We start from the raw sequence: 13,425 nt of genomic DNA, 5'->3' as shown, positions 1-13,425 counted from the left end.
CAACTTATTACTTCATCTACCCTATTTGTCTTTCTCCCTCTCTCCCTCCCTCTATTTCCTTATTTTCAGGGACTAACTTTCTACAATTAGATAAATGTAAGACCACTGCGGTCTTTTTTCTTTGTTTCTTTAAACGTACTTTTGAAGTGTACATGAAGCATACTTTTGTTACGGTAAAAATAATAAATTGAAAGTCTAGCCAAACTAGATGCGCTTGCAACTTGGACAAATTTGTTTATATATAAATAGTAGTTTGATGCATGGAAAATGTTTTAATGTGTCTATTCCTTGACAAAGGATTCTCTCTTGTATTCAGATGGTATGGATGTGAACACCACATTCATTTTGTATCACATGAACTGCACCTTTCCAAGAGAAATATTACACATCCCAGAAAAGGACAGACAAGTTACTGATCCAATTTTTGAAAAAAAGTTTTTGATCTTCCAATTTGTGCTGCATGCTCTCAGCTAAGAAGCAGCTTACATCAGAAATATCTGTGAAGATAGGGATCCTTCACCAGCTACATTTTGTTCCTGATGCAGTTCTAAAATTAGAGAGTTTGAAGAAAGTTTGCAAGAGCAATGCATTACTTCAGAAACTCTGAGGAGAGAGAGAAAGAGCATACACTTACCAAATGCAGGGTAGCCCCAAGTGGTCCTATTTACACTAGCACAGCCTTCAAGGTTTCCCATTATTGCACCACTCCATGGGGTCATCGCCACTTGTAATAGCAACTGTAGTACTCACTAGTGTAGAGAGGCAAAAAACAGCCAACGTGAAGGTAAAGACCATTTAAGCTACTATTTAGGTTGCTTTAAATGGTCCTAAAGAGATAGGACCAATGCAATTATTTCACTGCAGTTCTCTCCTCCAAACTCAATCCTTTCCCACTGCTTAATTTACTTCTCAACATACAGGGGAGGCAGAAAATGAAAAGAAACAAAAGCTAATTTTAAATTATGAAGAAACAAATCATTTTCTTCTGAAAACTAAAAAGCATTCAGACATGCCACACTGATGCCCTCAGCAGTTACAAAATAGAATTAGAAAACTAACATTTATTAATCAATTTACATTTTAATACACATTTCAAGAACGTGGTAGCATAAAAGAAAACTTGGTTTTAAAACAACCTGAATTTACCATTTAGCAATGTTACATTAACGATCAGGGGTCTCCTATCAATAGTTCCAAAAACACTTTACCTAAATCGCCAACAACTGGAACTTCACTTAATGCAACAGTAAAAAATAAATAATTCCAAACTACTCCTACATCGAGGAATGTGTACTGAAGTATATAGTTTAGAGTACAAATAAATGTACTAACAACAATCTCAGCAAAACTTAACAGTTTTGCGGAAGTGTTCAGAAGCTACTACCCATGTTACTCAAACTCCACTAAAATCTGTTTGTCACTTGATTACTTTACTTACATGTAGTGGAATAATAAACACAGATTTACATGAGTAGGTCAAAGTCAAACCACCAAAGTAGAAAATAGTAGGATCCTCTTGGTCAACACACAAAATCACATACAAATTTAACTAAATATGTTTTAATAGGACATCATTAAACCTCATGAGGGTTAAAAACAGAGAATTCAGGTACTTGGATTGGCAAATAAAGACAAGAATACTAAGAAGCATTTTCCACCATTTACTCTCGTTATCAAAAATATTTTTCAACTCTTCTTGCAAAACAAAAACAAAATAGTACAGACTGGACACATACATCACATTTTTCATCCTATGGCTTTAACACCCCACCCTACCCGACCCCACAAAAAAGACGGGGGGGAATACAAAACAAAACAAAAAAAATTATCTGACCACATTCACAGAAAATGACACCATTGTACACTACAAAAACAAAAGGTGGTGTCATTTGATTTGTGTCCAAAAAGTTTTTGCTTATTTCTTAGACAGGTAACCATCGTTGTACATGCTTTGTGCACAATCAAAATATATCCAACATTATGTCATAATTCACTGGAGATTTCATTTAATTAAGAATATGGCTGCCAAAAATGGAATTTGAAAAATTCTAGCACTGTTTCTCTTTAGACATGCTGTTATAATAGTAACTGTCTTTTAAATTAGAAGGATAATGCTTTGTATACTAGTCATACCATCTTTTATTTGTGCTGTACCATTTAAAGATGAGATCTCTGCATGAGGACTTCTTTGGAATGACGTAAAAAAAAATCTTAAAACTGTAGTAATGTTGTGCAAAATGCAATAAGCCTTCTTTGAACTATTTCCTTATTTTCAGGGATTAACTGGAAATCAACCAACTGGGCATATCGAATGTAGAAGAGTAAGCTGAACACTTGGTGGAATAAGCTATGTAGCATACTTTACCTAATGAGTACTGAAAATAACTTGATCCTGTTTACCCATCAGTTCTCTTTCCTGACTGAGGGGAAGCAAGTAACAATGGGCCATATTCCTAGGGTAAATAGATCCCAAATGCATCACAATACAAGGTTAACCTCATTTCTATCTTTAAGTGAAGAAAAGAGAAACCAATGGTGGGTAAAGGCTGTATAAACCACGATGTACTGGGGGGCGGGGAAGGAGAACCAATGGACAGAGATTTTAACCCAGCCCAGATTTATTTTTTATATTTGTAATCTCAAATTCTCAGATACCACATGCAACAACTCCCACTGAAATCAATGAGTTTACATACATGATGTTTGGCCCTTCTTTGTTTATTAGTTGTTTCCCCTCTCAGGATGAAGTGAACAGCAACATGCCAAAGATGAATGAGTGCCACAGGGCATAAAATATACCAGACACACACCTACCTGCAGGCTTTTTAGAAAAAGTGACTGAAGTGATTACAGAGAGACTTGAGTAGGATCTGGAGGGAAAGCCACTTTATAATTGACTCCAGCTAATTGCAGTTACTTCTTAGCCAATTCCAATGAGGGACAACTTCTCTTTCCATGAAATTGATTTGTAACTGTTCCATGCTCTAGAACCAACGCTCATAATCAAAAAAAGATGTGTCATTCAAAGATTACATTCCTCAGTTAATACTGTACTTTCAACAGGAATGGGATGGGATGTGATTTGCTAGCAACACTGACTCTTATGGCAGTGTCATTGGTAGTTATTTTCACACATCATAAACTAGCATAACTTTGATGGACTGACTAGTTACCACTTCCTTACATTTAATCAGGAGTTCTAATTGAGCACAAAGCATTAACTGGTACAATGAGGTTAATATGTTCCTTGCCAAAGGTCATCTTGTATTAAAACCATTTACATCAGCATCTGATCTCAAACTATGAGGTGCTGTGAGATCTAAAGACAGTTTTAGGGTAACTCCTCCATTATCTGCAAACTATTTCCCAGACTCTAACACACATAACATAGCAATGAAAAACACTTGATACAAGTGATCTATAGGCAGGAGCTTCGGCAAGTTAACAGAACCATCTGCCTTAAAACTGTAGCAGTTCCCCTACTAAGGGCAGGGAAAAGACAAAAAAATGATTTAACAGTCATATCTCATGTCGATAGCTTCATCCAAACTTTTATCATCATGTGTACTGGCAGCTAAAAATGTAGTTACTGGTGACCCTGTCACATTAATTACACTGGTGCTTGTGCTGGCACTGCGCACAATGCTTGTCACATTAATGCCCAAAGTAAGCCTAGTCTGTTCCAAGGCCTTTTCTGGCACTGCAAATGCTTCCAGCTTCTTCTCCCCATTAGCCATATATGAGTTTTGGCAGCCACGGCATATACAGTCTAAGCAGGCTTTACGGTTAGAGTAGCAAGGGCAGCGTTGGCCACGGCATGTAAGAACACTTGGATTTTGGGTGGCGCGACCACATTTACACCCTTTCTTTTCTTGTGGCTTTTTGTATGCAGTTTTTGTCGGACTTCCTGGCATAACATTACTGCTAGCAACTTTTTCCTTTGCTTTGTCTTTTGTTTTCAGTATTCCTGGTTTGGCTTTCGGGTGAGATTTCTTGGGGGCATGTTCTAGATTCTTTTTCATGCTTTTATTAGGCAGAAGTACAGTTTTACTTATTTTAGGAGTACTGCCTCCATTGGGTACAGTTGCTACAGGTTGCAAAGACATCTTATTTTCCTGTTTCACTGTTACTGGAGCTGATGCTCCCAACGTTGGGCCACAGATGATGCTGGAAATGGGTAGTGGCTGAACCTTTTCGCTGTCACTTTCTGATCGAGATCGCTTTCGGTTTAACTTAACTACCTTAGGTGTTGCTGCTGTACATGAGATCCCATGAGGAGAAGCACCTGTGGACATGAAAACATTATGGCTAAGAGGTGGGGGAGAAAGCTGCAGGAAAGGACCATTGGATACAGTGGCTTCCAAGCTGGGCTGCAAATCAGAACTACAGACTTCAGTGCTTGAAACAGTTTCTAAGCTTCGGAGAACTTCCTCAACACTAAGCAATAGCGAGCCAGGTTTTATATCTTCGTTGAAACTGCAGATGTCAAGGCCTGATGTACACAAGTCACTAGTAGAAACTGTGTCACACACAGGCTGAAGACTGCTAGAGATATCCTCAGTTTTTATGTACTCTCCAGTACTACACACATCAATTGTATTTGCATGTTCAGGGGAAGGAATATTTACTCCAAGTTATCCACTGAAAGCCCATTACAATTGGGCAACCCATTGATAACAGAACCTCTAATATCAATATTATGTGTGCTTTCAGGCATTGAAGAAAAACTAGCTTGAGGATCATTAGCATGTTCTGAGGTTGAAGGTAATGGAGAATGTGTCAAACACAAAGGCATGGCTGCATCAGAAGTTTTTTCTGTGTCTTCATGGAGTGGTGATCCATCTTTGAGCAAAGCCAAAAGATCTGCAGAACAGTCAACTGCTTGTATTATATCTCGTGCCAATGGAGTCTGTGTTATGTATTCACACAGTTTTTTGTAGCAGTTCACTAGAATGCTCAACTGTTTATTTTCCTCAAACTGTTCATAGTCTTTGCACCAACTACATGATGGTTTCATCATCATCTTCTTGCCTTTACAAGTTTTGCAGACATAATGCTGACATGTGGAGTTGGTGGGAGCAATAGGATCCTGTAGCAAATTTCCTAAGAAGAAAAAGAAAAGAAGGTTATTAGAGCAGACCAACTGGCATAGGCTGTCAGGGTAACATCCTATTTACAGTGGTATGAATTGCCCGTATAGTGTTCAGTGATGAACAAGGTCATGAGAAAAATCATAGGTGTGCAAACAGTATGAATTGAGATTTTAGACTCATTACAATTGCTGTACCCACAGTTCTAAAACAATGTTGTGTTTAAAAGTTTTCTATATTGCAGAGAAAAATTTCAACAATCTGATCTGCTGATGCCCATTAACCCAGCCTTTAGAAAACACTGTGTCAAGCAAAACAGTATCAGCATTGCCCCTTCAACACCACATTGATCTCAACATGGTGACACGCTATGCAATGTCCCTAATGCACTAACCAAGAGAGCTACATCTGTACAAAGTGGGACGGGTTAAAACAGAAATTGAAAATCAAAGATTAAAATTAGGGAAGTCAAAATGGAAACAGTACAGAGGGAAGTAGCACTGACAAATGAAAACATGAAGGGGGTATAAGGAAGTTAATTTGTTGTGGAAGAGTCAACATGATTTTGTAAAGGGAAATCATGCCTCTCCCAACTACTAGAATTTTTTGAGGGGGTCAACTAGAATGTGGACAAGAGGGATCCAGTCGATATAGTGTACTTAGATTTTCAGAAAGCCTTTGACAAAATCCATCACCAAAGGCTCTTAAGCAAAGTAAGCTGTCATGGGATAAAAGGGAAGGTCCTGTCATGGATCAGAAACTGGTTAAAAAATAGGAAACAAAGGGTAGAAATAAAAGGTCAGTTTTCAGAATGGAGAGAGAAATAGTGGCATCCCCCAAGGGTCTGTACTGGAACCAGTACAATTCAATTCATAAACGATCTGGAAAAAGGGATAAACTGTAAGGTGGCAAAATTTGTGGATGATTCAAAACTACTCAAGAAGTAGGGGGTCACCAAATGAAATTAATAGGCAGCAGGTTTAAAACAAACAAAAGGAAGTATTTCTTCACTCCACACAGTCAACCAGTGGAACTCTTTGCCAGAGGATGTTGTGAAGGCCAAATCTAAAACAGGGTTCAAAAAAGAACTAGATAAATTCATTGAAGACAGGTCCATCAATGGCTATTATTCAGGATGGGCAGGGATGGCGTCCTTAGCCTCTGTTTGTCAGAAGATGGGGATGGGCAACAGGGATGGATCACTTGATTATCTGTTCTGTTCATTCCCTCTGGGGCACCTGGCATTGGCCACTGTTGGAAGACAGGATACTGGGCTGGATGGACCTTTGGTCTGACCCAGTGTGGCCGTTCTTATGTTAAGTGCCACCTCTACAGGTACTCCTAGGCAAAGTTCTCTGGCTTGTGTGTGCTGGGTGCACGCACACGAATGGAATACATGTCTGCAACCACTCTAAGAAGAACAGAAAGAGTTCAGGGAAGAACCACAAGGACTCAGACTGAAATATATTGCCGTTTGAATTTGTCTAGCTTCAACTTCCAGCCATTGGATCTTGTTATGTTTCTATCTGCTAGATTATGGAGCCTGCTACTATCAGATATCTTCTCCCTGCATAGGTACCTGAAGATAAAATACAAGTTATTTATTGCCTTTCAGCAATTTCTCAGCATACCCCTAGCTATATGGGGGATCCTACATTCATGGACAGCTTCCCTCCTAGAGGCTGTCCCTCAGTTTCTGGATGACAACTTCAGTTTCAAGCTTCTTTTTAAAAAGGATCCCCCCCACCTTTTTTTTTTTTTTTTTTTAAACTCTCTCTCACCTGGCATGATAACTCATGATTATTCAGAGTGAGGTAAATTCTAGCCAGGATGTCTCAATGTCTCCCCATTAACTCTAATGGTCCATCATTTTCTTTTCCTGAGCTGGACAATATATGGGTACTTTAAGTTGGTTTTGTGAAAACAACTGGTTTGGAAGATAATCTCACATTAGAGTGGTGAAGCAATCAGATAGGAGATACAGATGAAGCTGCTCCATAGATTACGAGCATAGTTTTCTATATGCGCAAATACACAAATTAGTAACCATAGTCTGCATACATCTCATAATGACCATCAAGTTCAGAACATCAGAAGCTTTAAAAAAAGACGTTACTCAACATAGTTTTATAGTACAACAACACAGTACGCAATCAGTTAAATCAACTGCTCATTTTTAAGGTGTTAAATTTCTGATTTCCCTTTGAGGTAACTGCAGCCTGACTGTTACAGATAATACTTCATGAACCCCAAGTACTGCATCAATACAAAAGTCCATCTCAGTTGGCCTCTGGACTTCAAAAGTGTGTTTACTGATCAGACAGACAAATTACTCTACAGGGCAAATAAATGCACTGCACACTTGTGCTGGTAAGCTAGACCTCCAAACAAGCTCTTTCGGAAAACATAGCAGCAATATCTACTGAAAATACACAAATCTGACCTAAATGTCCCCATGGATACCTCCTCAAAATTACCAGAATTGAAAAATTCCTACACCTTCAGACAATGTCAAAAAAAGTTGAGCATTCCTCTCCTCTTAAGGAGGCAATATGGCCCTTGAAAGAAACTTTTTATGAAATGACAAAACTTCTATTTATCCAGAGTTCACCCTCCCAATAGGGAAGAGAGAACTGTGGCAATGGTGCCATCCAGTTATGCTGGGATTCCTAGAAACCTCTTTAGCAGAAGACGGAAGATCTTAACATAGTTCCTGTTGCCTCTTCTCTCAGTGAAAGAAAGGAGATACTGATATTGCAACAATCTTCTATTCCCAATTCCTTGTTCCACCCTGGCTAAGCTAGTGAAGAAGGCTTTAAGCTAGATTCAACAGGGTCACGAGACAAAAGCTCATAGGTAAGTCAAAAACATGGAGACATGGGTGAAGGGTCTGAATCTGAAGGGAGCATGTGGCAATTATAGCAAGGACAAAGGAGAAACAAGAGGGAACAGTGTGAAAATCAAATAAGTATCTTAGATATCTGTATACTAATGCAAAAAATATGGGGAATAAATAGGAAGAACTATAAATACTAGTGAATAATCACAACTATGACATAGCTGGCATCACAGAGACTTGGAGGGATAATACACATGACTGGAATATTGCTACAGAGGGGAACATCTTGCTCAGGAAGGACAGGCAGGGGAGGAAAAAAGGAGAGGTGTTTATGATGGGTTCCCCCCAAAAGAGACCCTGCCTTTGGTTACCAGGTGGCAGGAGCTGGCCTCAACCACACCCACCTCTGGAAGCATATAGTTTTCCACTGGTGCAGAGGAATTAAAGAGACACTCTACCATTCCTCCAGCAGTTCCTGAGACTTCGCTCTTTACCTCTGAAGTTCCAGCATAAAATTTCTCCTTGACATCCCAAGTTACATTGAAGAAATCATTCTCCAGCAACAAAGCAATTGGGTTATCATTTACCACAGCCAATACAGCTTCCAAATCCTCACTTTAGACAAAGGCACAAGGATTTTGTAACCTCCCACTAACAAAAGCTCTGCCATCTGCCCTGGCAGTAACTTTCCTGCACAACTTTCCTCCTAACCACAGAAATTTCTGCCCAGTGTCTTTCCACCCCAGGTGTTCTCTGCCATTAATCCTGACAGCCTTTATGTGCTTGATGCCTGGCTGGACAGAGGCTACTTTTAACAAACTCTGTATGATAAAAAGAAAAGGAGGACTTGTGGCACCTTAAAAGACCAAAATTTATTTGAGCATAAGCTTTCGTGCTGAATACATCCGATGAAGCGAGCTGTAGCTCACGAAAGCTTATGCTCAAATAAATTTGTTAGTCTTTAAGGTGCCACAAGTCCTCCTTTTCTTTTTGCGGATACAGACTAACACAGCTGATACTCTGAAATCTGTATGATAAGTGGCAATTGCCTGAGGTGCCTCTGTGCTCAGGGTAGCAGCATTTCCATGAGTTGCTTGCAGCCTGTTACCACCCAGCACAGGGCATTTATTCCTCAGGTGCTCAGTGGAATTACAGTGATAGGACTTCTGGGCTCCTCTGTTTTTACAGGAGATTTGGGACAAGGACTAGAGGAATGGATTTGGGGAAGTGAGCACCCAGACTCCCCTCTACCCTCCTTCTTCCCAGGAGTAAAATGGGAACTCTGCTTCCCACCAGGTTTAAACTCCTCTTTCTGTGGTTTGTTTGCAAAAGATGTTTGAGTTTGCTCAAATTGATCAGCTAGAGTAGACAGTTCATCAACAGTTTTCACCTTTTTATCCCATAAACACTGTTTCACATCATCTCTACATATACTCAGGAAATGTTCCTGAGCAACAAGATCACACATTCCTTCAAAACTTGTAACAGTTTTTCCCTTTACCCACTTTTCCATCAAATCTTTCATCTGGTTTACACAGGCCACATTATCACCAGCACCCCTCTTACGGCTTCTACATTTTACTCTACATGTTTCAGGTGTAATCTGAAACTGTTTTAAAATCATTTCCTTGAATTTACCATAATCTGAAGCATCTCTAATTCTATCTTACAGTCTGTACGTAAAAAAATAAATTGACACAAATCAGACATCAAGAATGATAACATTCAAAAACCAGTCGGAGAACACTTCAATCTCTCCGGTCACTCGATTACAGACCTGAGAGTGGTTATCCTTCAACAAAAAAACTTCAAAAACAGACTCCAACGAGAGAGATTGCTGAATTGGAATTAATTTGTAAACTGGATACAATTAACTTAGGCTTGACTAGAGACTGGGAATGGATGAGTCATGACACAAAGTAAAACTATTTCCCCATGTTATTTCTGCCCCCCCCCCCCCCCACTGTTCCTCAGATGTTCTTGTTAACTGCTGGAAATAGCCTACCTTGCTTGTCACCATGAAAGTTTTCCTCCTTTCCCCACCTGCTGCTGGTGATGGCTCATCTTAAGTGATCACTCTCCTTACAGTGTGTTTGATAAACCCATTGTTTCATGTTCTCTGTGTGTGTATATAAATCTCCCCACTGTATTTTCCGATACAGTGCATCCAATGAAGTGAGCTGTAGCTCACGAAAGCTTATGCTCAAATAAATTTGTTAGTCTCTAAGGTGCCACAAGTACTCCTTTTCTTTTGCGAATACAGACTAACACACAGCTGCTACTCTGAAACCTGTTTGAGCAGCATATTCCAGAAGTCTTGAGATCTCAGTGTAGCCTTCATTGATTTGAGATCTACCATACCATTCTCTCACTAGAAGGAAAACCCTGTAATGGCAGCAGGCCCTAAGAGAGACCCAGTTTGGGAATATTTTAATGAAGTTCCTCTACCTTTGGGTAAGATGGGCATGCGTGCAAAATGCAAACAGTGCAACAAAGAAATGCAAGGCTTGGTTACCCAAATGAAACGTCATCATGAGAAGTGTTTCTTCTCAGGAGGAAGCTGCCTTGAAGATAGTGAAAGGAACATGTCTGAACATGCAGGATCTTCAGGTTGGTAAACATTTTTATTTCATACTTCTTGCTTAAGGACTGCCTGTCTTCCTTCTGGACTAGTCTTGAATTCTCATGTTTGAGCAAAAAATATAGTTGTTACTCTATGGTACTGTACTATCATTTTAGATGCAGTTGTGATAAAAAATAAATAGCTGAAATAAGCAGATCTTCCTTTTACAATTTCAACTTTAAAGAAGTACTGGGTGTCGGTGAATGCAATGAGTAATACTAAATGAGCAGCATGGTAACAATAATTAAATAACTGCATTGACTTATTTTGTTTAGGAGACTCCATCATCAACATACAGGATTCAGAAGACTATCCACCTTCAAGATCACCATAATTTTCTATAGTTTCAGAGTTATCTGCCAATGATAGTGTGTCAGTCACATAGCCACAGTATAACACCTGTAGCAAAAAGAAAAAAAAACATCTCCATCATCCAGAAACAGAGATAAGTTTGCGATAAGAACCAGCAGATTACAAGAGGTAATTGATGAAAAAATTGTCTAGTTTGTTTCTGCAGCAAACTCTCCTTTCTGTATGACTGAGAACCCACACTTCATTAACATAGTTCATTCATTAAGACCATGATACAGTCCACCCAACAGAGCAGTTGTTGCAGGCAAATTGCTGAATAAAGTGTATGAAAGAGAAATTGAGTAGTGTGCAAAAGGTCTAGAGCAGAGGCGGGCAAACTTTTTGGCCTGAGGGCCACATTGGGTTTCCGAAATTGTATGAAGGGTTGGTTAGGGCAGGCTGTGCCTCCCCAAACAGCCAGGCATGGCCTGGCCCCCAATCCCTAGACCCCCCCGCTACTTGCCCCCTAACGGCCCCCCGGGGACTCCAGCCCCATCCAACCCCCTCGTTCACTGTCCCCAGGACCCTGGCTCCATCTACCCTCCCTGTCCCCTGACTGCCCCCTGCCATCCCATCCAACCCCTCCTCTCATTCCTGACTGCCCTCCCGGGACCCCTGCCCCATTCAACCCCCCCTGTTCCCTGCCCTTTGACCTCCCCGACCCCATCAACACCCCCTGACCACCACTCCGAACTCCCCTGCCCTCTATCCAACTCCCCACGCTCTGGCTCCCTGCCCCCTTACTGCGCTGCCTGGAGCGCTGGTGGCTGGCGGCGCTACAGCCCCGTCGCCCGGCTGGAGCCAGCCACACCACCACTCAGCACCGGTTCAGGCCGCGGGTCTGCAGCCCCGCAACCCAGAGCATTGTGCCAGTGGTGCAGTGAGCTGAGGCTGCAGGGAAACGGGAACAGCAGGGAGGGGGCTGGGGCTAGCCTCCCAGGCCAGGAACTCAGGGGCCAGGCAGGAGGGTCCTGCAGGCCACAGTTTGCCCACCTCTGGTCTAGAGGGTGAAATGTTAACCCAAGTCTTGATGGGTGGAGCAACGTCCACAATGATCCTGTTGTATGTGCTTGTGTGACAACAGAAGAAGGGAATGTCTTCCTTACAGAAACAATCGATGCATCAGGAAATGCACCACAGCAGAATACTTACAAGTAGCAGTAAAAAATATAAAACTGTGGGAAAAAAATTCAAACATCTACTGCGCAGCTTGATGACAGACCATGCTGCAAATGTATCCAAGATGAGAAGAAATTATTTAGGAGAGTGAAGAGTGTCCCAAGCTAACAACATATGGCAGTGCTCATTTGATGCACCTTCTAGCCAAAGACTTCCGTGTTCCAGTAATAAAAGCTAATGTTGTTGAAATTGCAAAATACCGTAACAACCACTGCTCTGCAGCTGCTCTGAAAAAAGTGGGAGGAACCAAGCTAACTCTCCCACAAGACATGCGATAGAACTCAGTAGTGGACTGTTTTAAGCACTGTATCAAGAACTGGCCTAATCTGATGACAGTTTGTGAACAAAATCGTGAAGAAATAGATGGCACTGTCACAGCCAAAGTTCTCAACACTGGGCTTAAGAGAAATGTTGACCGCATGCTGAGTACCCTGAAGCCTATTTCTGTAGCCTTGAACAAAATGCAGGGAAAATAGCTGTTTTATTGCAGATGCTGTTGAAATCTGGAACGAACTGAGTGAGATCTTAAGAAGAGAAATATGCAATGACAGAGTTAAATCACAAGCACTAAAAAAACGAATGGGACAAGCACCATCTCCAGCTCTTTTTCTTACAAAGATTCTCAATACTCGGTACCAGGGTCAAAACTTAACTGCTGAAGAAGAGGAGTTGGCTATGACATGGACAACCAACAATCATCCCTCCATAACGCCAACTATAATAAACTTCAGAGCTAAGGGTGAACCATTCAAGAAATATATGTTTGCTGATGTTTTAAAGAAAGTCACACCAGTGAACTGGTGGAAATCACTTAAGCACTTGGATTCAGAGACTGTTGAAGTGATAATCTCACTTAACAGCAGTAGCTTCTTCTGCCAGTGTAGAAAGAATATTTTCTTCCTTGGGACTAATTCATTCCAAATTGAGAAATCGTTTCGGACCTGAAAAAGCAGGAAAGCTTGTTTTTCTTTTCCAGATTATGAACAAACAGGAAAATGAAGGTGAAGACAACTGAGTTAGCTGCAGAACCAAATATTTTAAGATTCTCATGTTGACCTGGCTGATATAGTCGATTTAATTTTTAAAAACAAAACAAAAACATTTAATTTAACTATACTGGTTAAAAACAATTTTAACAAAAACAAACCTGATTTTAAAAAAACTTGAATGTTTAAATTCACAAATTCATATGCTTTTTTTGTTAAAATATTCTGTTTGCTGTTGAAGAAAAAAAATCCAGAATACATAAAATTGTTGTTCAAGTTGAATAAAACAATGTGTGTGTCTGTCTGGTGACGTTCTCCTCCTAATACAACATGGCAAGAAAATCCTCCAAATATTAA

At 40.4% G+C, this 13,425-nt stretch overlaps 1 protein-coding gene and 1 long non-coding RNA gene across 2 annotated transcripts in view; one reads left to right on the top strand and one right to left on the bottom strand.

The window, feature by feature from the left end:
* Positions 1-1,648: 1,648 nt before the first annotated feature.
* MSL2 (MSL complex subunit 2) overlaps positions 1,649-13,425 on the bottom strand; it is a 29,870-nt gene continuing 18,093 nt past the window's right edge. Inside the window, 2 exon segments of the mRNA XM_038417341.2 lie at positions 1,649-4,636; positions 4,639-5,103. Coding sequence (XP_038273269.1) covers positions 3,513-4,636; positions 4,639-5,103 — 1,589 coding nt within the window. The 3' untranslated portion in view covers positions 1,649-3,512.
* Positions 10,259-10,962, top strand: LOC122455908. Its single transcript, XR_006274419.1, has 2 exons — positions 10,259-10,539; positions 10,828-10,962. It is a non-coding gene; the product is annotated as an uncharacterized LOC122455908 (long non-coding RNA).

This window comes from Dermochelys coriacea, chromosome 9 (assembly GCF_009764565.3).
Source record: "Dermochelys coriacea isolate rDerCor1 chromosome 9, rDerCor1.pri.v4, whole genome shotgun sequence".
In the NCBI taxonomy this organism is placed as follows: domain Eukaryota; kingdom Metazoa; phylum Chordata; order Testudines; family Dermochelyidae; genus Dermochelys; species Dermochelys coriacea.
Note: the sequence above shows the minus strand (reverse complement) of the source record. Positions and strands in the feature narration are given on the sequence as shown.